At 45.1% G+C, this 22,185-nt stretch overlaps 1 protein-coding gene across 4 annotated transcripts in view; it reads right to left on the reverse strand.

Moving 5' to 3' along the window:
- KIAA2012 (KIAA2012 ortholog) overlaps nt 1-22,185 on the reverse strand; it is a 230,504-nt gene that overhangs the window by 118,562 nt on the left and 89,757 nt on the right. For all 4 annotated transcript variants that reach the window (XM_056535330.1, XM_056535328.1, XM_056535329.1 and 1 more), the window contains 2 exons: nt 3,330-3,521; nt 701-835 (listed from right to left, as the gene is read on the reverse strand). In XM_056535330.1, the coding sequence (XP_056391305.1) occupies nt 701-835; nt 3,330-3,521 (327 nt within the window). The remainder of the gene's footprint in view (nt 1-700; nt 836-3,329; nt 3,522-22,185) is intronic.

A 22,185-nucleotide genomic window follows, 5' to 3' on the forward strand; every position in this document is an offset into this window, starting at 1 on the left:
ACATCATCCAGCCCCCTCTCACCCCCTTTAGTTCTGAGTACTCACCTCCGCTCGGCGCTGGTCCGGTCCTGCAGGGCTGTCCGGTGAGGAGGTGGTCCGGGCTGCTATCTTCACCGGGGGCGCCTCTTCTCCGCGCTTCCGGCCCGGAATAGAGGCGTTGCCTTGACAATGACGCAGAAGTACGTTGGCAATGAACGCACCTCTGCGTCGTTGTCACGGCAACGTGACTATTCTGAGGCCGGGCCCGAAGCGCTTAGAAGAGGCCTCCCCGGTGAAGATAGCAGCCCGGAACCACTATCCCACCGGACCACCTCCTCTCCGGACAGCCCTGCAGGACCGGACCAGCGCCGAGCGGAGGTGAGTACTCAGAACTAAAGGGGGTGAGAGGGGGCTGGATGATGTTGAAGGCCGCAGTGGTCTTCAACCTGCGGACCTCCGGAGGTTTCAAAACTACAACTCCCAGCAAGCCCGGACAGCCGATGGCTGCCCGGGCTTGCTGGGAGATGTAGTTTTGAAACCTCTGGAAGTCCGCAGGTTGAAGACCACTGCGGGTGGGGGAGTTCACTCGAGTATAAGCCGAGGGGGGTGTTTTCAGCACGAAAAATCGTGCTGAAAAACTCGGCTTATACTCGAGTATATACGGTACTTAGAAAAAATAAGAACCTGTCAATACCCATTCATACTCTAAAATAAAGGTTACCTTCTTCTTCTTCGGGAATGAAATCAAAACAAATAGGAATATCTGCATTTCTTGTTGCTCCCATTAGAGACAGGCACACAATTTCCCCATCAGGGCCCATAATAAGGCTTCCTACAGAATTGTCTTTACAGCATTCTAGAAAAAAAAAAAAAGAGAAATAATACATGGAGTAAGAGGTAAATTATTGCAGGTTCCCCCGTCTAGACAAACATTTTTTTAATAAACAAAATAAGGAAAACAAAAGAACAGATACATCCTATATAATTTCTCACAAAGTTTAAATATTATCATGACACATATAATTACAAAAAACAACAAAAAACAATACAATACAAGATTGTTTTTAAAACGAGTCTGTGAATTCCATGTTCTTCTTTGTATCACAATGGTAAGGAGAGGACAAGCATGCGCTTGCACGTAAAGGCATAAAAAAATAAAACTTAGATAATTTCTTTCGAAGACCGCTCCCTGTCTGTCTCCAGGTTGGGTGTGGTTCTGCAGGTCAGTTCCATTGAAGTAAATGGAGTCAAGTTGTAATACCACACCCAAAGTGGAAACAGACAGGGAGCAGTCTTTGAAAGAAAATAGGCCTGTTTTTCGATTCCTGGACAACCACTTTAATACAAACATGTAAACAGTTATGCTCAGTATTTTATCATAACTCCCCATGAGTTTGTCCTAAAAGATTTCATGATGAAAATGTTTATTGTCAGATATGTCTGATCTCACATCAAATGGTTGTACAGCTATAGCTGACTATTTGCTAGAGATCTTCTATTCTGTTTTTTTTCTGTCATAGCATCTGCATCATTTCAATAGAAGCTTATAATAGGCCACAGACTTAGTAAAGGAAGAGATTTATTAATGATTTGTCATGTTCTAAGACAACAAGTTTCACAGTCCATTCATGAACGACAAGTCATCTAATCAGAAAGCAGCCATCCAAAATTCCTAATGCATCACCAAATTATCGACAGATTTTAAAGCAGTATTTAGTGCAATTTTTTTTTTTGCCAAAGCTAGGCACGGATACAAAAGGATGGAAGCATGTAAATAAAAGACCAAGGCTTTGTATCCATTCCTATATCAAAAACTTCCACTAAAACTACATGTTTGATTCCATTCAAGAAGATAATTATTTATTCAGATAGTAGTAAATGGATTTTATGATCTTAAAAAAAACCTGCACAGCTGCATTACAGGCAGTAAGTTTAGTCATTTCCAAATGTATCTGTAGCTAAGGTGCCTCTGTAAGCCCGTCTCACAGACTTCAGATAACTATGGGGAGATTTATCAAAACCTGTTGAGAGGAAAAGTTGTAGAGTTGCCCATAGCAACCAATCAGATTGCTTCTTTTGTTTCTCAGAGGTCTTTTCAAAATTGAAAGAAGAAATCTGATTGGTTGCTATGGGCAATTTAGCAACTTTTCCTCTCAAGAGGTTTTGATAAATCTCTCCCTATGTGTCTAATGCTCATCTGCTACTTTTGTATGAGGGTTATGTACTCTCTTCCTGTAGTATGGGACATCACACATCACTAAGTCTCATGTCTCTACTGCTACCTGGCTCCCCAAACTCTCTATCTTTGGAAGGATTGTGTTTTACATGCTGGGCAGCAGATCATGCAGAGCTGCAAAATAAGTATAGAATACAAGTAGTAACTGTAATGGGGAGGTAAATAGTGGCAATATTTGTAAGAGGTAAGAGCAATCATGGCAAATGTAACCCTTATTATGGTAATCCAACCTTTTGCAAACCACAGAGCTAGACAGAATAATGAAAATGAAAAGTAGTTACTTCTGAACCTTACATATTGTTTTTGCTTTCTAGATTTTGCTATATATCAGTCAGTGGTGTGGGGCCCCACAAATAGGGGAGCCATGTCAGGGGATTCGGGACAGATGTCCCAGATCCCCTGATGACCATGGTTTTTGACTGTGTATGTGCCGTATAGATGTATGCTTCACCCAAGACTTCCGAGAGCTCCAAGAAAAGTAGCTATGGGGAGCAGAATATTAGGATCTGTATGGGAACATTCAAGGTGAGCGACTTTTCATGCGCTACTACTGTATGGTTCCAAATGATATATGGGACAGTATTGGGGCCTAACTACTATATGGGGTAGTATCGAGGCATAATACTATGTGGGAGCAGCATAGAGTGTGAGACAGAGACAGCAATGGCAATCACTATATTTATGCAAGATTCCTGCTTGATGTTTCTGAAACTAAATGAAGTTTCAGGACAGAGTGTCAGTGCGCATGCTTGACCTCCGTTCCAATAATACAAGTAATAGAGGACTCCCATTTTTATGATTAGAGGTTGTGATCAGTGGTCAGACACTTATCTATCATGTGGATATGAATTATACTGTATGATTTGCATCCATCACAGTAAGCTGTCAGGTTCAAATATAGGATTTTACCATTTTTACTAGGTGTCTCACTAAGTGCTGCATGATAAATATGTAAGGTCATTGTATTAGTTTTTTTTTTTACTGTGTAAAGTGGTGCACAACTAGTAAATTTTCCCAAGGGATTTTTAGCATAGATAACATCCATGGGGCAGCTGGTAACACAATATATCATATAATGCTGCATGTAAGATGCTGCATCATAATGTTTTCTTACCTTTGAGTTCTTCAGGTAGAGATCCTCTGATGATACCAGTAGGCAATCCTTTTGAGGTTATTGCACTGGCACTATTGTTGGCATTGGGTGCCTTCAAATTTGCCATGCTGCTCTGGTTCCCAGGTCCCTTCTTGCCATTTATTGGGGGTAGTGAGCCAAGTGGAGGGGCTTCTGGAGCTAGAAGATCTCCATCTTGCAAATAAAAAAGAAACAATAAAATTAAGCAAATGACTACTGAATAGTACTGACTCTGTAGAACTTTGATATCAGACATTTGCTTCACTCTTTTTACATTAAGCATACACTACTATTATGTCATAGACTGTTCCAGCTGATATCTGTAATGTAAACAAAATTATGTATTTAACAAACAATGAGAAAAAGTAATGTCCAGCACCGCTAGTCCTAAAGGCAAAGGACAATTAACTGGATATAAGACTACTGAATAGTACTGACACTGTAGAACTTTGATATCAGACATTTGCTTTACTCTTTTTACATTAAGCATACACTACTATTCTGTCATAGACTGTTCCAGCTGATATCTGTAATGTAAACGACATTATGTACTTATCTGGAATTTAATTCTAAATCCAAGTTACTTTGACGAATTGAAATACATAAAACCATATCACCTATAGGCAAATTCCTCTAACCCCAGTTCTACCTGGTGAGGCAGCCTCTACAGTGGAGCAGGGAAGGACACCCTCTACTTACAATGGCCTCGGGTTACAACATTTTCAACATACAATGGTCTTTTCTGGACCATTGTAACTTGAAACCGGACTCAACATACAATGCTACAGACAGTCCAGATCTGCGAAAATGTGTCAATGGCTGGAAGAACTGACCAATTAGAATGGGCATTCACTGGGAAAACACCTGTTTTACTGAAGTGAATGCACTGATTGGCTGTCTGGTAGCCCCTCCCTACAGTGAAGGGAGGTATTACATGTTCTGTGTAAGGATCTGGACTGGTAGCAGAAAGCGGTACTGGAAGTGGATCCCTTGTGTCAGTGAGGGAATGGCGTGGACCGTACCTGAGGATCGGTTCTAAGTAGTTACTGGTTTTCACCAGAGCCCGCCGCAAAGCGGGATGTCTTGCTGCGGCGGTAACTACCAGGTCGTGTCCTCCGGTAGTGGCTCAACCTCACTAACTGCTGAGACAGGCGTAGTACAGAAGGGACAGGCAGAGGCGTAGTCAGACGTAGCAAAAGGTCAGGGCAGGCAGCACAGATTCAGAGGCGGTAGTCGTTAGCAACGGGTTCGGCAACAGGCAAGGAGTACACAGTAAACGCTTTCTCTTGGGCACTAAGGCAACAAAGATCCAGCAAGGGGAGGAAGGGGCAGGATACATTTATAGGGACAGCTATTATTGGATTGGGCCAGGCACCAATCAATGGTGCACTGGCCCTTTAAATTTTACACAGCCGGCGCGTGCCCTATAGTACAGGGACGCGCGCTGGGAACCACGTGACCGGGGAGCAGAGGAGAGAGTCGGAGCGGGTAAGTGAGGATGGGCCACGGGCCGTGCGCGGGGACATCCCGTAGCGCGGACCGCGTCCCCGCCGGTGACAGAAACAGAGTGTCCCCGGGCAGTGAGTCTGACCGGGGCACTCTGCGGGGACAAACGCAGTGAGCGCTCCAGTCCAGGAGCAGGGGTCGGAGCGCTGAGCGTTACATTCTGTACTACTCTTTACCTGTGCCAGGGTTAGCTACTCCTTTGGACATCAAATGAGGGCAGCTTAATATTACTTTTAGGACATTGCGTATACTGTACAGGACCCTGAAGAAGCTCCTGTCCTCTACATAGACAGTGATTTACAGCTTCCAACAGCTCTTACTTTTATATGAAAGGGCTTGCTCTATCTGTATTAGATATCTAATTATTTTTCTTTAATCCATACTTTTTATTTTATTTTCAGATGACGTTTTGGGGGCTACAGAACCAATTTCCAGGTTTCCATAAAGTTATGGTCTCAACATACTGGAACCAAGTAATATTGTAGCTTGAGGGACCACTGTATATGCATTCTGGGTGCATATCCTATGTACCTTGTGGCATTACATATGTGTTTCAGCTGAACTTTTTGACATGTAAATTTAAGCTAGACAAAGGCTTCCAAGAGTTTATAAAATGTGCTTGCCAACAGGCTTTACAGAAGATGTGAGCGTGTGCTTGAGACATCAAAGGAAGCACTAACTTACTACAGATGTTTAGAATGTGCTTAGGTTTGAACATCATAAGATAAGATCCAATTTTTGAAGGTTCTGTCCTGACACTAGCTGGAAAGACTGGATATAAAATAGAGACATTACATTACGTGTATCTGCAGTCCCTGTAATAGTATTATTTAAAGGAAAATACCAACAGGAAGAAGCACTTGTCCTGCGGGCCCTCTGCTCTCTTCCATGCAGTACTCGTATGACTGCAGACATTTCTGCACCTGCAAAAGTACATCTGAATGTATCTGAATGTAGTAGTTTCTGCAGCAAGTACATTGATTTTTGCAAGCTTCATTCAGACAATTTCTACAACAAATCTGTAACATGAATTAACCCTAAAAAGAAAAAATAATAACTTCCTTATTACTATCACCCCCTCCCCTATGAGCTGTTTGATGGGCATGCTTAACCCCCTAATGAGGCTGCCTGTTTTGACATTAACACATTAAAAAACATGTCTCTCTTCAGGCTAGGTTTCCACACAGGTTTTTCCTGGCATTTTTGGGGGAAAACTGCCACTGCGGCTTTTGAGCCAAAACCAGAAGTAGATTCAGCAGGAAGGAGAAGTATAAGTCCTTCCTTTATATTTCCTATTCCTTTTGAATACACTTCTGGCTTTGGCTCAAAAACTGCAGTGGTAGTTTTCCAAAAAAACACCAGAAAATAACCTGTGTGGAAACCTAGCCTAAAGGTACGCTTACACGGACGGATCCACAGTATATTTTACACTGCAGATGATGGAGCCCTACATTGTGCCACCATCTGTGCCTGCTCATAGTGGCAATCCGCCATTATGAGCAGACACATTGCGATGTACGAATCACCGCACTCATGCGCAGTGTCCTTGCACACATCACGGCCGCTCCCCCTGCTCCCTGAGCTAGGCTGAGAGCAGCCGCGATGTGTGCGAGTATACTGCGCATGCCGCACATTGCAACGAGTCTGCTCATAGTGGTGAATTGCCGCTATGAGCAGGCGCAGATGGAGATACCATGTATGGGTCCATCGTTGGTGGATCTGCTGCGTAAAATACGCTGCTGATCTGTCTGTGTGAATGTTTCCTAAGGCTGCGTTTCCACTTGGCAGTTTTTTTGGGGAAAACTGCTACTGCAGTTTTTGAGCCAAAGTGGAACGACAAGTAATGGGAAATATAAAGTAAGGACTTAAACTTCTCCTTCCTCAAGGATCAACTTCTGATTTTGGCTCAAATACTGCAGTGGCAGTATTCTAAAAAAATAAAAAAATGTAGCCTAAGTAGTAAGAACTTTGAAATTCTAACTGTTCAAAGTGATTGTGAGATTGTTTTTTATGTTGGTGAAACTTTTTTGCAGCAGTTTTTGTGACAAGCTGTACTTTTAATTGCTACCATTTTTGCGATGCATGCTGCTTTTTGATTATTTTTATTCTACTTTTGTATCTGAAATGAGCAATTCTTGCACTTTTTTTGTTGTCGTTTTTTTTTAACGGTGCTTACCATATGGGTTAAATAACATTATCATTTTTAAGTTGTTACAAATGTGGCGATACCTATTATGTATAGTTTTTTTTTGTGATAACACAAGCCTTTATTGGGAAAAAAGCTTCTTTTAATTTTTTTGCACTTTTTATTTATTTATTGAAAAACATTTTATTTTCATACGTTTTACCAGATATACAATAGTAGAACTGTCAGTAACTAATAGGACCTCATAGGCCTCCATATTTGGCAGACAGGAGGCCAACATCTAGCTTCCGGCTGCCATGTTAACCATCAAGACCCTGCAATCACGTTGGTGGGGTTGCCGATGGGGTAGAGAGGGGGTCCCCCCATCAATTCTAGATGCTGTGGTCAGTACTGACTATGGCATTTATGGTGTTAAAACTGCCAAGACCAGTGCAATCTCAGTCTTGGCAGTTGTGACAGGATCCTGGCTGTGATTGACAGCAGGGTCCCGCAACCCATCTCCTGCCCTGCATCCAACAGCACAGGGAATATGCAGGATGTATGAGTATGTCCTGTTGGGGATAGATATTCACTGCAAGGATGTACCTATATGTCTTGTAGTGGGAAGGGGTAAAGTGTTCTTCTCATTTGAAAAAGCTTTTTGCATATCAAAGAGACATGGCAAAAATTTTAATTGATCAGGGTTTAGGTGTTCAGACCCCCACTGATGACAGGCTGGGAGAAGCCAGGGACAAATTTCTGGCTCGTACTGCCCTAGGGAGTTGGACTAAGCCTATACAACAGAACACAAATTCTCTATAACACCACAACATAATGAGGGATTGCATGTGCTTTTCCCAGCTCATTCTACTGACTGGTGGGATCTGAACACCTAGACCCTGACTGATCATACAGCCTAGAGTTTTTTTATTTTTTTTATGGGGGTAATTTACAAATCTGTAACTTTTTGACACCAGTTGATCTAGAAGTATTATTTTCTCCAGAATGCCACTTTAATTAGTCATGTTGTTACTTCAGACCGGCCATCTTACACAAAGATATATATGCTAATCAGTAGTTTTGTCCTCTATAAAGTATACTGACCCTTGTGTACTTTTTCACTTAAATATGTCATGAGTCACGCCACGGCCGGTCATGCTGGCTGCGGGCGTACTTACTGCCCATCTCCCTGTACAGATTCAGGGATGGGCAGCGCCGCAGCCAGTATGTCTGGCTGCGGTCGCACTCAGTTAGCCGGTGGTTACTTACCTCCTGGCTCCTCTGCTTCCTCTGACTGCCGGCATGCGCATTCCCGCTTCCTAGGGCACGAGCATGCCGGCTCTCTGGAATTTAAGGGGCCAGCGCACCGGTAATTGGTCCTTGCCAGGCACTGACCCTATAAGGTATCTTCATTTCCTCTTAACCGCTGCCGGATCTTTGTGCCTTGTAGCCATTGAGAAAGTGCACCTTGCAGTGTCCTGTCTATACCATGTACCAGTACCGTTTTTCTACGTTTCCTGACCACGTACCTTGCCGCTAGCCCTGACCTTCCTGCCAGTCCCCGCCTCAGAATTTCCTTATTAATTGTATTGCGCCTCCCCTCTGCTGCCACTGTGGGTTAGTTTTACCAGGTTTAGCGACCTGGGAGTTTGTCTGCCGCAGCAAGTCCATCCAACTTTGCGGCGGGCTCTGGTGAAAACCAGCGGCTCCTTAAACTGCGCTCCCTGGTGCGGCTTTCTACAGTGGTACAGCGGATCTACTACTCTGACCATTACAATGGCGAACAATCGATAATAACATTTTTGGAAAGAAATTATTAGTATGAATTCTATTGACTTTATTGTAATAATATTGAAACAAAAAACTTCTGATGAAACAGACTGGAACTAAAGAGACTTTAGAGTTCCGCATAGAACTCTGTCATTAATTGATTTAAAAATGGAATTCCCCATTAACTAGTCAAATTTGGTAAAATACCAATGGTTAAAATGATTTCTGCAGACATGTAGTAAATTAATAAAGAAACACTTCATAAAAGAACTGTTGAAAAAAGGTTGCTCATAGGTGAGGATGAAAATTCTGCCAACTATACAGAGGGCTAAAGCTTTTCTATCCCTATTAATATTAAAGCACGTCTTAATGAGCAGAGAATATACAGTACATTGCCCAAAGATCTTGCACCTAAGTATAGAGAGCCAATTAGATAAGTGGAGAAAATACTTTGAAGAAACTGTTGCTAAAGTCTAAGTTTTAATTTGATGAAAATATATTATGTAATACATAGTATATATGGAGAATTTTTTCCAACTGTCCCAAATTAAATTAAAACATTCTATTGGCAGACGAGAGCGCTCTTATAATACATTATATAACTGAAGGTCATTAATGGTTTACAACAATTTCTCTTTATTCAATTGAATGGGGCTGGCTGCTGTCCAATGCACAGCTGGGTGGCCAGGAGCAAGGCTGTGCAGGGAGAAACACATAATCACCAGGTTATGTCATCTCTCCATGACTGGTCCCAAGATTTAAAGGGGTACTCTGGTGGAAAACAAACTTTTCCAAATCTACTGGTGCTAGAAAGTTAAATAGATTTGTAAATCACTTCTATATAAAAATCTTAATCTTTCCAGTACTTATCAGCTGCTGTATGATCCACAGGAAGTTGTACCTGATGTTGGAGAGGAAATACAATATTACCAGAGCTTAGCTTTTATTTAATGGAATACTGGCAAGCCTGGGATATACCATAAATTGCCATCTTTTCAACTTAGAGTTCAAGATGAACATATTTGGAAAAGGAGCTTTGTATAGGATGTTCCGTCTCTGTACATAGAACGTTCACACCATAATAATTTAGCCATTTAGTAAAATAAAACCTCTTACAACATAGCAGCTATTACATGAAGAAAGACAAAGCGTGATGTTCCTTAATTTTTTTGCAATTCTGTTGATTTTAGTTTAACGGTCCTTTATTAGTAATGTAAATTATATGAGAAAAATAACATCTATCAACTGAAATAAAGCCCCATAACCCACAAATCTTACCAGGGTTCATATGCAACTGATCCCAGTTATTTGCCATAATACTTTATAATTGATCAAGGATGGAACTATACAAGCTCAAGTGGCAAATCAATCATCTCCTTTTATACTGAGATCATATGTACACTTCATGGGTCTCCATTTCAGCATTCTCTGTGAACACTCCAGTCCTAAAGGGATGAGTTATTGCTGCCAAATTCTTCATAAAACAAAGGTTTTAAATTAGTTTAGTTTAGTCACGTTTGGTATCCTGATCTAGTGCCAAGGACTGTACTGGAATTACCAGAGAAGTATGTGTGTATATCTGACTCATACACTGCTTTATATTCCATCCCAGTAGCATATTTCAGAGCGAGAGTAAGAAGAGGAGTAAACTATACACCAGAACATTAAAAGGGAAAGAACAATCATCACCTAATGACAATGGCACCTGTCAAGAGGTGGGATATACAGTATTAGGATAAGCGGGTAAGTGAGTAGGAAGGAGGAAAAAAATATCTGAAACAAATTGGGATGACTAGATGATTAGTTCAGAACAATATGGAATGTCATGTGGAGAGTTTACAGGTATGCAGTAAGTTAGTACCTACCAAAAGTGGTCAAGCTAAGAACAACCAGTATACCGAAAACAGGGTGTGTGAGGGTAAATCTACCCTGTCTGAAGGTTGCCAGTTCTGAGGAATCTTTGTGCATTGCTGGATGCAAGTATGTCACCTACCTAGGTCAGATACAGCATCAATATTCACAATGGGGAAAAGGTACATCAATTAAGTTCAGACAATGTTCTGTTGTAAAACCTTGCGTTTCATTTGGATGTTACTTTGACACATATCACCTATTATATCATATCTAAACAAACCAAGTAATCTTCTTCCTTTTCAGCTCTATAACCACAAACGTCTCTCCTTCTCTATTATACAGTCATGGCCGTAATTGTTGGCAACCCTGAAATTTTTCTAGAAAATGAATTATTTCTCACAGAAAAGAATAGCAGTAACATGTTTTGCCATACACATGTTTATTCCCTTTGTGTTTATTGGAACTAAACTAATAAAGGGAGGAAAAAAAGCTAGGATTACCAACGGATTTTGCGTCGCACTGTACAGCCCAGTGTCAGAAAGCTGGGTTTGCGTCCGAGATCTTGGGTCTTCCAGCAGGACAATGACCCCAAACATCTAGCACCCAGAAATGGATGCAACAAAGCGCTGGAGAGTTCTGAAGTGGCCAGCAATGAGTCCAGATCTAAATCCCATTGAACACCTTAAAATTGCTGTTGGGAAAAGGCGCCCTTGCAATAAGAGAGACTTGGAGTAGTTTGCAAAGGAAGAGTGGTCCAACATTCCGGCTGAGAGGTGTAAGAAGCTTATTGATGGTTATAGGAAGCGACTGATTTGTTATTTTTTCCAAAGGGTGTGCAACCAAATATTAAGTTAAGGGTGCCAATAATTTTGTCCAGACCATTTTTGGAGTTTGGTGACATTATGTCCAATTTGCTTTTTTTCCTCCCTTTTTTGGTTTAGTTCCAATACACACAAAGGGAATAAACATGTGTATAGCAAAACATGTGTTACTACAATCCTTTTCTGTGAGAAATACTTCATTTTCTAGAAAAATTTCAGGGGTACCAACACCATGACTGTACATACTCATAGATAATAATCCTAACTCATACACATACAGAAATATATGTACTATAAGCACACAACTATGAATAAATACTCTACATTCCTTAAAGGGGTACTCCCGTGGAAAACATTTTTTTTTTGTAAATCAACTGGGGCAAGAAAGTTAATCAGATTTGTAAATTACTTCTATTAAAAAATCATAATCTTTCCAGTACTTTTTAGGGTCTGTATACTACAGAGGAAATGGTTTTCTTTTTGGAACACAGAGCTCTCTGCTGACATCATGACCACAGTGCTCTCTGCTGACATCTCTGTCCATTTTAGGAACTGTCCAGAGCAGCATATGTTTGCTATGGGGATTTTCTCCTACTCTGGACAGTTCTGAAAATGGACAGAGATGTCAGCAGAGAGCTCTGTGTTCCAAAAAGAAAACCATTTCCTCTGTAGTATTCGGCAGCTAATAAGTACTGGAAGGATTAAGATTTTTTTAATAGAAGTAATTTACAAATCTGTTTAACTTTCTGGCACCAGTTGATTTAAAAAAAAAAAAAAGTTTTCCACGGGAGTACCTCTTTAATGTCGCCATTCTCTTCCCTTTCCTGCCATCATCTGGCTGCTAAACAATACCAGGGCACCCTCAAAACCACATTGGAGAAAATGGCACCCCCTCACATTGTAAACTGCCAGACACAGATGACCGCAACCCTGGCACAGGTCAATAACTAATTTTCTTCTATGGTACTCTAGGTGTGCTAAATTTCTGTGGAGAAATACAACAGGGGACTGCCAATGACCTAAACTAACATCCTCCATAATCTGAACTTGTCACTTTCAAAGACTTTACTCGTGTTGCACCAGTTCTCTGGAATGAGCTCTGGAATCAGACTTATTCCTACTACCCAAAGCTGTAACCATGCGCTGAAAACACATTTTTAAACAGGCTTATCATATTCCTGATAAGTCACTTCTACTATTTAGCATGTGCCACCATGCTGGATCGTTGTAGAAATCGAGCACTTTAGCCTTTCTTCCTTTTGTATCAACCCCTTTCCTTATAGATTGTAAACTCTCTTGAGCAGAGCCCTGACTCCTCATGTTTGGTTTGATTTGATGATGAATGTGTATTCCTATTAGAGGTGCACCGAAATGGAAATTTCAGAACCGAAACCGAAATAAAAAAAAAAATGTCCGTCCGAAACCGATACCGATACCGAAAATGACTTCTCCCCGTCTTCTGGTAAAATGCAGCGCTCCGCTCATTAGATTCCCCCACATTAGATTGCCAGCTCCCCCACATTAGGTCGGGAGTTCCCCCACATTAGTAGGCAGCTCCCCCACAATAGTAGGCAGCTCCCCCGCAATAGTAGGCAGCTCCCCCACAATAGTAGGCAGCTCCCCCACAATAGTAGGCAGCTCCCCCACAATAGTAGGCAGCTCCCCCACAATAGTAGGCAGCTCCCCCACAATAGTAGGCAGCTCCCCCACAACAGTAGGCAGGTTCCCAAATTAGGTCAGCATTTCCCCCACAATAGTAGGCAGGTTCCCCACAATAGTAGGCAGCTCCCCCCAACAATAGTAGGCAGTTCCCACACAATATTAGGCAGCTCCCCCCAACAATATTAGGCAGCTCCCCCCACATTTTTAGGCAGCTCCCCCCCACATTAGGTCAGCAGTTCCCCCACAATAGTAGGCAGGTTCCCAAATTAGGTCAGCATTTCCCCCACAATAGTAGGCAGGTTCCCCACAATAGTAGGCAGCTCCCCCCAACAATAGTAGGCAGTTCCCACACAATATTAGGCAGCTCCCCCCAACAATATAAGGCAGCTCCCCCCACATTTTTAGGCAGCTCCCCCCCCACATTAGGTCAGCAGTTCCCCCACAATAGTAGGCAGGTTCCTCACAATAGTAGGCAGCTCCCCCACATTAGGTCAGCATTTCCCCCACAATAGTAGGCAGCTCCCCCCAACAATAGTAGGCAGTTCCCACACAATATTAGGCAGCTCCCCCCACATTTGTAGGCAGCTCCCCCCCAAATTTGTAGGCAGCTCCCCCCCACATTAGGTCAGCAGTTCCCCCCCACATTAGGTCAGCAGTTCCCCCACAATAGTAGGCAGGTTCCCCACAATATTAGGCAGTTCCCCCCCATAATAGTAGGCAGCTCCCCCCACAATATCAGGCAGCTCCCCCCCCACAATATCAGGCAGCTCCCCCCAACAATATCAGGCAGCTCCCCCCAACAATATTAGGCAGCTCCCCCCAACAATATTAGGCAGCTCCCCCCAACAATATTAGGCAGCTCCCCCCAACAATATTAGGCAGCTCCCCCCACAATATTAGGCAGCTCCCCCCCCCACAATATCAGGCAGCTCCCCCCCCCACAATATCAGGCAGCTCCCCCCCCCCACAATATCAGGCAGCTCCCCCCCCCAATATCAGGCAGCTCCCCCCAACAATATTAGGCATCTCCCCCCCCCAACAATATTAGGCATCTCCCCCCCCCCCCACAATATTAGGCAGCTCCCCCCACATTTGTAGGCAGCTCCCCCCACATTAGGTCAGCAGTTCCCCCACCCCACAGACATACAGCTTCCAGTCATATACAGTGTACGGCTGGAGGCTGTATGTCTGTACTGCTGCCCCCACAGTGTTCCAGTCACCGCTCCTCCGGCCCGGGGTCACATCTACTGCTATGGCATATGGACCATAGCAGTAGGTGCCGGGACCGGAGGAGCGGTGACCGGAACGCTGAAGAAGATGACGCGGTCACTTACCAGGCCCCGGCCGGCGTGCGACCATAGAGGCGGAGAAGCGAAGGACCGAAGGAGGACCGAAGGAGGATCGCAGGAGGATCGCAGGAGGACGCCGGGGAATGGTGAGTGACCGGCGGACATCCTTATGTCCCGAAAAGATTTTTCGGGACACAGGGATGTCCGGGATAGGATTAGGAATACTTCTTTTTATGTGCCTGGGCCGGCTCCCGTGTGTGGCTGCAGGCGGGGGCCGGCCAGAGCATGTAAAAACTAATACTGTGTACTAAAAACCAGGGGGCCTCCAGCTGTTGTGAAACTACAACTCCCAGCATGTCCGGACAGACTTTGCCGGTCCGGGCATGCTGGGAGTTGTAGTTTCACAACAGCTGGAGGCCCCCTGGTTTTTAGTATACAGTATTAGTTTTTATATGCTCTGGCCGACCCCCGCCTGCAGCCACACACAGGAGCCGGCCCAGACACATAAAAAGAAGTATTCCTAATCCTATCCCGGAGAGCGCAACCCCCCCCCCCCCAGATGTTGCGGCCAGCCCCCCTTGCACCCCCCACGAGTGCCTCTGCCACTGGCAGTGTTTGTAACTTGTGCTGTGGGCGGGCAGGGGAGGTGGTCATTATCGGCACATTTTTTGTTGTTTCGGCATTTTGCCGAAATAGCTATTTTCGGCCGATATGTATCGGCCGCCGATATATCGGTGCATCCCTAATTCCTATAATATCTGATTTTTGTCTATACAGTATATGTATCCTAAGAATTGTTAAATGCTGAGTAATTTGTTTGAGGAACATAATAAATAGTGTTCACTTGGCCTAAAAATCCCCCACAAGTAATTCTCATCCAGCATCTGAGATATATGCTAGAAATAGGAACCACCTTGCAACTTTCAGGATTTAAAAGGGATATTCTGAGTTGTTTTTTTCTGCTCAGTCAAACTTTACATACCTCCCTCGCTCCCCCTGCCGCCATTGTCGGCATGAGCACTGCTCACTCAATCAGTAGCTGCAGACGTGTTTGCCTCAGTCACTGATGGCTAAACTGGCATTGTATGTGACCAGCCAAAACCAAAGAAGCAACATGCAACAGGCTTAGCTCTGAGAGAACAGCGGCATCAGGGGGAGTACATTTTTAATGAGGAATTTCAATTTTAAAAGATCTACTAATCTCTATGCTAATCTCTTGGTGCCAGAAAGCACAGGACAGCTTCAGAGGTGTTGACAAGTCCATGCCTTCACAGGTTACATCTGTTTTGGCAGCATAAATGATACCTACAAAATATTAGGTTTTAATGTTATGGCTGTATGGTAAATTAAAGGGTTTTTGTGGCTTTAAACCTTTTTTTAAAACCTTCCCTGCTGCCTGCATTAAAACATAAAAAAGAACAGACTTACCTCCCAACGCTTTTCTGGTGCCTCCAGTATTGCTGCCACCTCCTCCGATGTCGACTCCTGGCAACAAGGAAGAAGGCCACACCATATGAAAGGGAAATGATAATGGAGGCACCAGGGAATCAGTTGAAGGTAGGATAGTTTTTTTTTAAAGTCACAGAACCCCTTTAATTGGATTTTGGAGAAAAGGCAAAGCATACAAATACTATATTTTACTTGCTAACATTGACTTTACTGTACTGTAATGTCCCAGTACAGGTACATGGTCCTATACTACCTGTAGGCCCTGTCAGGTTGAGTCCCTCAGTGACCTGGGGGCTCCCCTGTAGGGTCTCCCTTTGTTTTCTCCCTGTTGTTTTATATGGTGTGTGTATCACTTTAATGCATAGACAGGATCCCTATGTCTAGATACTATACAGGACTTGTGGGAGGTCTCAAGGACCTGTGAGTAAGCCTGTCACATGTTATGTTATGTAGTCACATGGTTTGTTGTCACATGTACTCCCAGAGAGGACCAGCTTAACCTATGACCCACAGCTTGACCAATGGGTTTTAGTCCAGACCCACTATATAAAGGGGCGTCCACTGCAATTAGCTCTCTTTTCTCAGTCTCTTCTGAGAGTAACAACTAAGTCTTTGCTGAGGCAGCAGCTACCAGATATCTCAGGACAAGTGTTCAGCGTCTGGAAGGCCACAAAGCTAAAGTCTATACAGTAAGTCTCAAGTCTATGTCTGCTCTCACTACAAATAGTCAAGTCCTGCACACAGTCAAGTCAAGTCTAATTACAAGTCAAGTTTATTACAAGTATTGGTCCAGCAAGCTGGGAGGTCCTCTGGGTCCTGGCCACCTCTCTGGAAAATCTGGCCTTAGCTGTGAAGATAATTACACCTGTGAACTCTTTATTCACTACTAGCCCGTGGGATAGCGGAGAATCCGGGCATGTGGTGTTCCGGAACCCGGAAACCATACTGGCGTCACGAACACATAGGGCTTAATACCACCCGACCCCCGGGGTTAATAACATCTGATCCCACCACTCACACTGCAACATCGGTGGTCCCGCCATTTACATCGGTAGTTGCCACAGTAGGCTGGTCTGTAAATTTTTTTTTACAAAGAAGTAGATTTTAGGTAGCAAACACAGACATTTTTAATAGAGAGTTTGTGACGAGTTTTCTTCTGCGAGTTTGAGCCAGGGCAGGTTTTTCTCAGCAGATTTTCCATAGTGGAAAATCCTCAGCAAACCCCTTTGAAGTCAATGTAATCTGCTGCGGAAAACCTGCCAAAGTTCAATGTCACAATAGGAAAATAGTGATTAAATCCGTTCGTGTGAACGTACATTACAAAATCTGTAATAAAGAAAATCTGCTAACATACTTTTAAGGCTGGATACACACATATTATTTTGGTCAGTATCTCATGCCACAAAAAACAGTGGATCCAAAAACAAGCAAGTGAAAATCTTTCCTTTATTCTCCGTGTTCGTTAAACTGCTGTGTTTGGCTAAAAAACTAAAATAGGATCCACAATGAGGACCAAATACTATCCCAGCCTTAGATAAAATCTAAAGTACAGGATGGGCCATTTATATGGATACACCTTAATAAAATGGGAATGGTTGGTGATATTAACTTCCTGTTTGTGGCACATTAGTACATGTGAGGGGGGAAACTTTTCAAGATGGGTGGTGACCATGGCGGCCATTTTGAAGTTGGCCATTTTGAATCCAACTTTTGTTTTTTCAATAGGAAGAGGGTCATATGACACATCAAACTTATTGGGAATTCCACAAGTGTTACGCCGAGCGCTCCGGGTTCCCGCTCCTCCCCGGAGCGCTCGCTTCACCTCCTCCGCTGCAGCGCCCCGGTCACGTCCTCTGACCCGGGGCGCTGCGATCCTGCTGCTAGCCGGGATGCGATTCGCGATGCGGGTAGCGCCCGCTCGCGATGCGCACCCCGGCTCTCCTACCTGACTCGCTCCCCGTCTGTTCTGTCCCGGCGCGCGCGGCCCCGCTCCCTAGGGCGCGCGCGCGCCGGGTCTCTGCGATTTAAAGGGCCACTGCGCCGCTGATTGGCGCAGTGGTTCCAATTAGAGTTATCACCCGTGCACTCCCTATATTACCTCACTTCCCTTGCACTCCCTTGCCGGATCTTGTTGCCTTAGTGCCAGTGAAAGCGTTCCTTGTGTGTCCCTTGCCAGTGTTTCCAGACCTTCTGCCGTTGCCCCTGACTACGATCCTTGCTGCCTGCCCCGACCTTCTGCTACGTCCGACCTTGCTTCTGCCTACTCCCTTGTACCGCGCCTATCTTCAGCAGCCAGAGAGGTGAGCCGTTGCTAGTGGATACGACCTGGTCACTACCGCCGCAGCAAGACCATCCCGCTTTGCGGCGGGCTCTGGTGAAAACCAGTAGTGGCTTAGAACCGGTCCACTAGCACGGTCCACGCCAATCCCTCTCTGGCACAGAGGGTCCACTACCTGCCAGCCGGCATCGTGACAGTAGATCCGGCCATGGATCCCGCTGAAGTTCCTCTGCCAGTTGTCGCTGACCTCACCACGGTGGTCGCCCAGCAGTCACAACAGATTGCGCAACAAGGCCAACAGCTGTCTCAACTGACCGTTATGCTACAACAGTTGCTACCACAGCTTCAGCAGTCATCTCCTCCGCCAGCTCCTGCACCTCCTCCGCAGCGAGTGGCCGCTCCTGGGATACGCTTATCCTTGCCGGATAAGTTTGATGGGGACTCTAAGTTTTGCCGTGGCTTCCTTTCCCAATGTTCCCTGCATCTGGAGATGATGTCGGACCTGTTTCCCACTGAAAGGTCTAAGGTGGCTTTCGTAGTCAGTCTTCTGTCCGGAAAAGCCCTGTCATGGGCCACACCGCTCTGGGACCGCAATGACCCCGTCACTGCCTCAGTACACTCCTTCTTCTCGGAAATCCGAAGTGTCTTTGAGGAACCTGCCCGAGCCTCTTCTGCTGAGACTGCCCTGTTGAACCTGGTCCAGGGTAATTCTTCCGTTGGCGAGTATGCCGTACAATTCCGTACACTTGCTTCAGAATTGTCCTGGAATAATGAGGCCCTCTGCGCGACCTTCAAAAAAGGCCTATCCAGCAACATTAAAGATGTTCTGGCCGCACGAGAAATTCCTGCTAATCTACATGAACTTATTCACCTAGCCACTCGCATTGACATGCGTTTTTCTGAAAGGCGTCAGGAACTCCGCCAAGATATGGACTCTGTTCGCACGAGGCGTTTCGTCTCCTCGGCTCCTCTCTCCTCTGGTCCCCTGCAATCTGTTCCTGTGCCGCCCGCCGTGGAGGCTATGCAGGTCGACCGGTCTCGCCTGACACCTCAAGAGAGGACACGACGCCGTATGGAGAACCTCTGCCTGTACTGTGCTAGTACCGAACACTTCCTGAGGGATTGTCCTATCCGTCCTCCCCGCCTGGAAAGACGTACGCTGACTCCGCACAAAGGTGAGACAGTCCTTGATGTCTACTCTGCTTCTCCACGTCTTACTGTGCCTGTGCGGATGTCTGCTTCTGCCTTCTCCTTCTCTACAGTGGCCTTCTTGGACTCTGGTTCTGCAGGAAATTTTATTTTGGCCTCTCTCGTCAACAGGTTCAACATCCCAGTGACCAGTCTCGCCAGACCCCTCTACATCAATTGTGTAAATAATGAAAGATTGGACTGTACCATACGTTTCCGCACGGAGCCCCTTCTTATGAGCATCGGATCTCATCATGAGAGGATTGAACTTTTGGTCCTCCCCAATTGCACCTCGGAGATTCTCCTTGGACTTCCCTGGCTTCAACTTCATTCCCCAACCCTGGATTGGTCCACTGGGGAGATCAAGAGTTGGGGGTCCTCTTGTTCCAAGAACTGTCTAAAACCGGTTCCCAGTAACCCTTGCCGTAACTCTGTGGTTCCTCCAGTAACCGGTCTCCCCAAGGCCTATATGGACTTCGCGGATGTTTTCTGCAAAAAACAAGCTGAGACTCTACCTCCTCACAGGCCTTATGATTGCCCTATCGACCTCCTCCCGGGTACTACTCCACCCCGGGGCAGAATTTATCCTCTCTCTGCCCCAGAGACTCTTGCCATGTCCGAATACGTCCAGGAGAATCTAAAAAGGGGCTTTATCCGTAAATCCTCCTCTCCTGCCGGAGCCGGATTTTTCTTTGTCTCCAAAAAAGATGGCTCCCTACGTCCTTGCATTGACTACCGCGGTCTTAATAAAATCACGGTTAAGAACCGCTACCCCTTACCCCTCATCTCTGAACTCTTTGATCGCCTCCAAGGTGCCCACATCTTCACTAAATTGGACTTAAGAGGCGCCTATAACCTCATCCGCATCAGAGAGGGGGACGAGTGGAAAACGGCATTTAACACCAGAGATGGACACTTTGAGTATCTGGTCATGCCCTTTGGACTGTGCAATGCCCCTGCCGTCTTCCAAGACTTTGTCAATGAAATTTTTCGTGATCTATTATACTCCTGTGTTGTGGTATATCTGGACGATATCCTAATTTTTTCTGCCAATCTAGAGGAACACCGCCGGCATGTCCGTATGGTTCTTCAGAGACTTCGTGACAACCAACTCTATGCCAAAATTGAGAAATGTCTGTTTGAATGCCAATCTCTTCCTTTTCTAGGATATTTGGTCTCTGGCCAGGGACTACAGATGGATCCAGACAAACTCTCTGCCGTCTTAAATTGGCCACGCCCCTCCGGACTCCGTGCTATCCAACGCTTTTTGGGGTTCGCCAATTATTACAGGCAATTTATTCCACATTTTTCTACCATTGTGGCTCCTATCGTGGCTTTAACCAAGAAAAATGCTGATCCCAAGTCCTGGCCTCCTCAAGCAGAAGACTCCTTTAAACAACTCAAGTCTGCCTTTTCTTCGGCTCCCGTGCTCTCCAGACCTGACCCTTCCAAACCCTTCCTATTGGAGGTTGATGCCTCCTCAGTAGGAGCTGGAGCTGTTCTTCTACAAAAAAATCCTTCCGGGCATGCTGTCACTTGTGGTTTTTTCTCTAGGACCTTCTCTCCAGCGGAGAGGAACTACTCCATCGGGGATCGAGAACTTCTAGCCATTAAATTAGCACTTGAGGAATGGAGGCATCTGCTGGAGGGATCAAGATTTCCTGTTATTATCTACACCGACCACAAGAACCTCTCCTACCTCCAGTCGGCCCAACGGCTGAATCCTCGCCAGGCCCGGTGGTCTCTGTTCTTTGCCCGATTTAATTTTGAGATTCACTTTCGTCCTGCCGATAAGAACATTAGAGCCGATGCTCTCTCTCGTTCCTCGGATGCCTCAGAAGTTGATCTCCCTCCGCAACACATCATTCCACCTGACTGCCTGATCTCCACTTCTCCTGCCTCCATCAGACAGACTCCTCCAGGAAAGACCTTTGTTTCTCCACGCCAACGCCTCGGAATCCTCAAATGGGGTCACTCCTCCCATCTCGCAGGTCATGCGGGCATCAAGAAATCTGTGCAACTCATCTCCCGCTTCTATTGGTGGCCAACTCTGGAGACGGATGTTGGGGACTTTGTGCGAGCCTGCACTATCTGTGCCCGGGATAAGACTCCTCGCCAGAAGCCCGCTGGTTTTCTTCATCCTCTGCCTGTCCCCGAACAGCCTTGGTCTCTGATTGGTATGGATTTTATTACTGATTTACCCCCTTCCCGTGGCAACACCGTTATTTGGGTGGTCGTTGATCGATTCTCCAAAATGGCACATTTCATTCCTCTTCCTGGTCTTCCTTCTGCGCCTCAGTTGGCTAAACAATTTTTTGTACACATTTTTCGTCTTCACGGGTTGCCTACGCAGATTGTCTCGGATAGAGGGGTCCAATTCGTGTCTAAATTCTGGAGAGCTCTCTGTAAACAACTCAAGATTAAATTAAATTTTTCCTCTGCATATCATCCCCAGTCCAATGGACAAGTAGAAAGAATTAACCAGATCCTGGGTGATTATTTGCGACATTTTGTTTCCTCCCGCCAGGATGACTGGGCAGATCTCCTTCCATGGGCCGAATTCTCGTATAACTTCAGGGTCTCTGAATCTTCCTCCAAATCCCCATTTTTCGTGGTGTACGGCCGTCACCCTCTTCCCCCCCTCCCTACCCCCTTGCCCTCTGGTCTGCCCGCTGTGGATGAAATTTCTCGTGACCTTTCCATTATATGGAGAGAGACCCAAAATTCTCTCTTACAGGCTTCTTCACGCATGAAGAGGTTCGCGGATAAGAAAAGAAGAGCTCCCCCCGTTTTTTCCCCTGGAGACAAGGTATGGCTCTCCGCTAAATATGTCCGCTTCCGTGTCCCTAGCTACAAGTTGGGACCACGCTATCTTGGTCCTTTCAAAATTCTGTGT

The sequence above is a fragment of the Hyla sarda genome, chromosome 8 (assembly GCF_029499605.1).
Source record: "Hyla sarda isolate aHylSar1 chromosome 8, aHylSar1.hap1, whole genome shotgun sequence".
Classification (NCBI taxonomy): Eukaryota; Metazoa; Chordata; class Amphibia; order Anura; family Hylidae; genus Hyla; species Hyla sarda.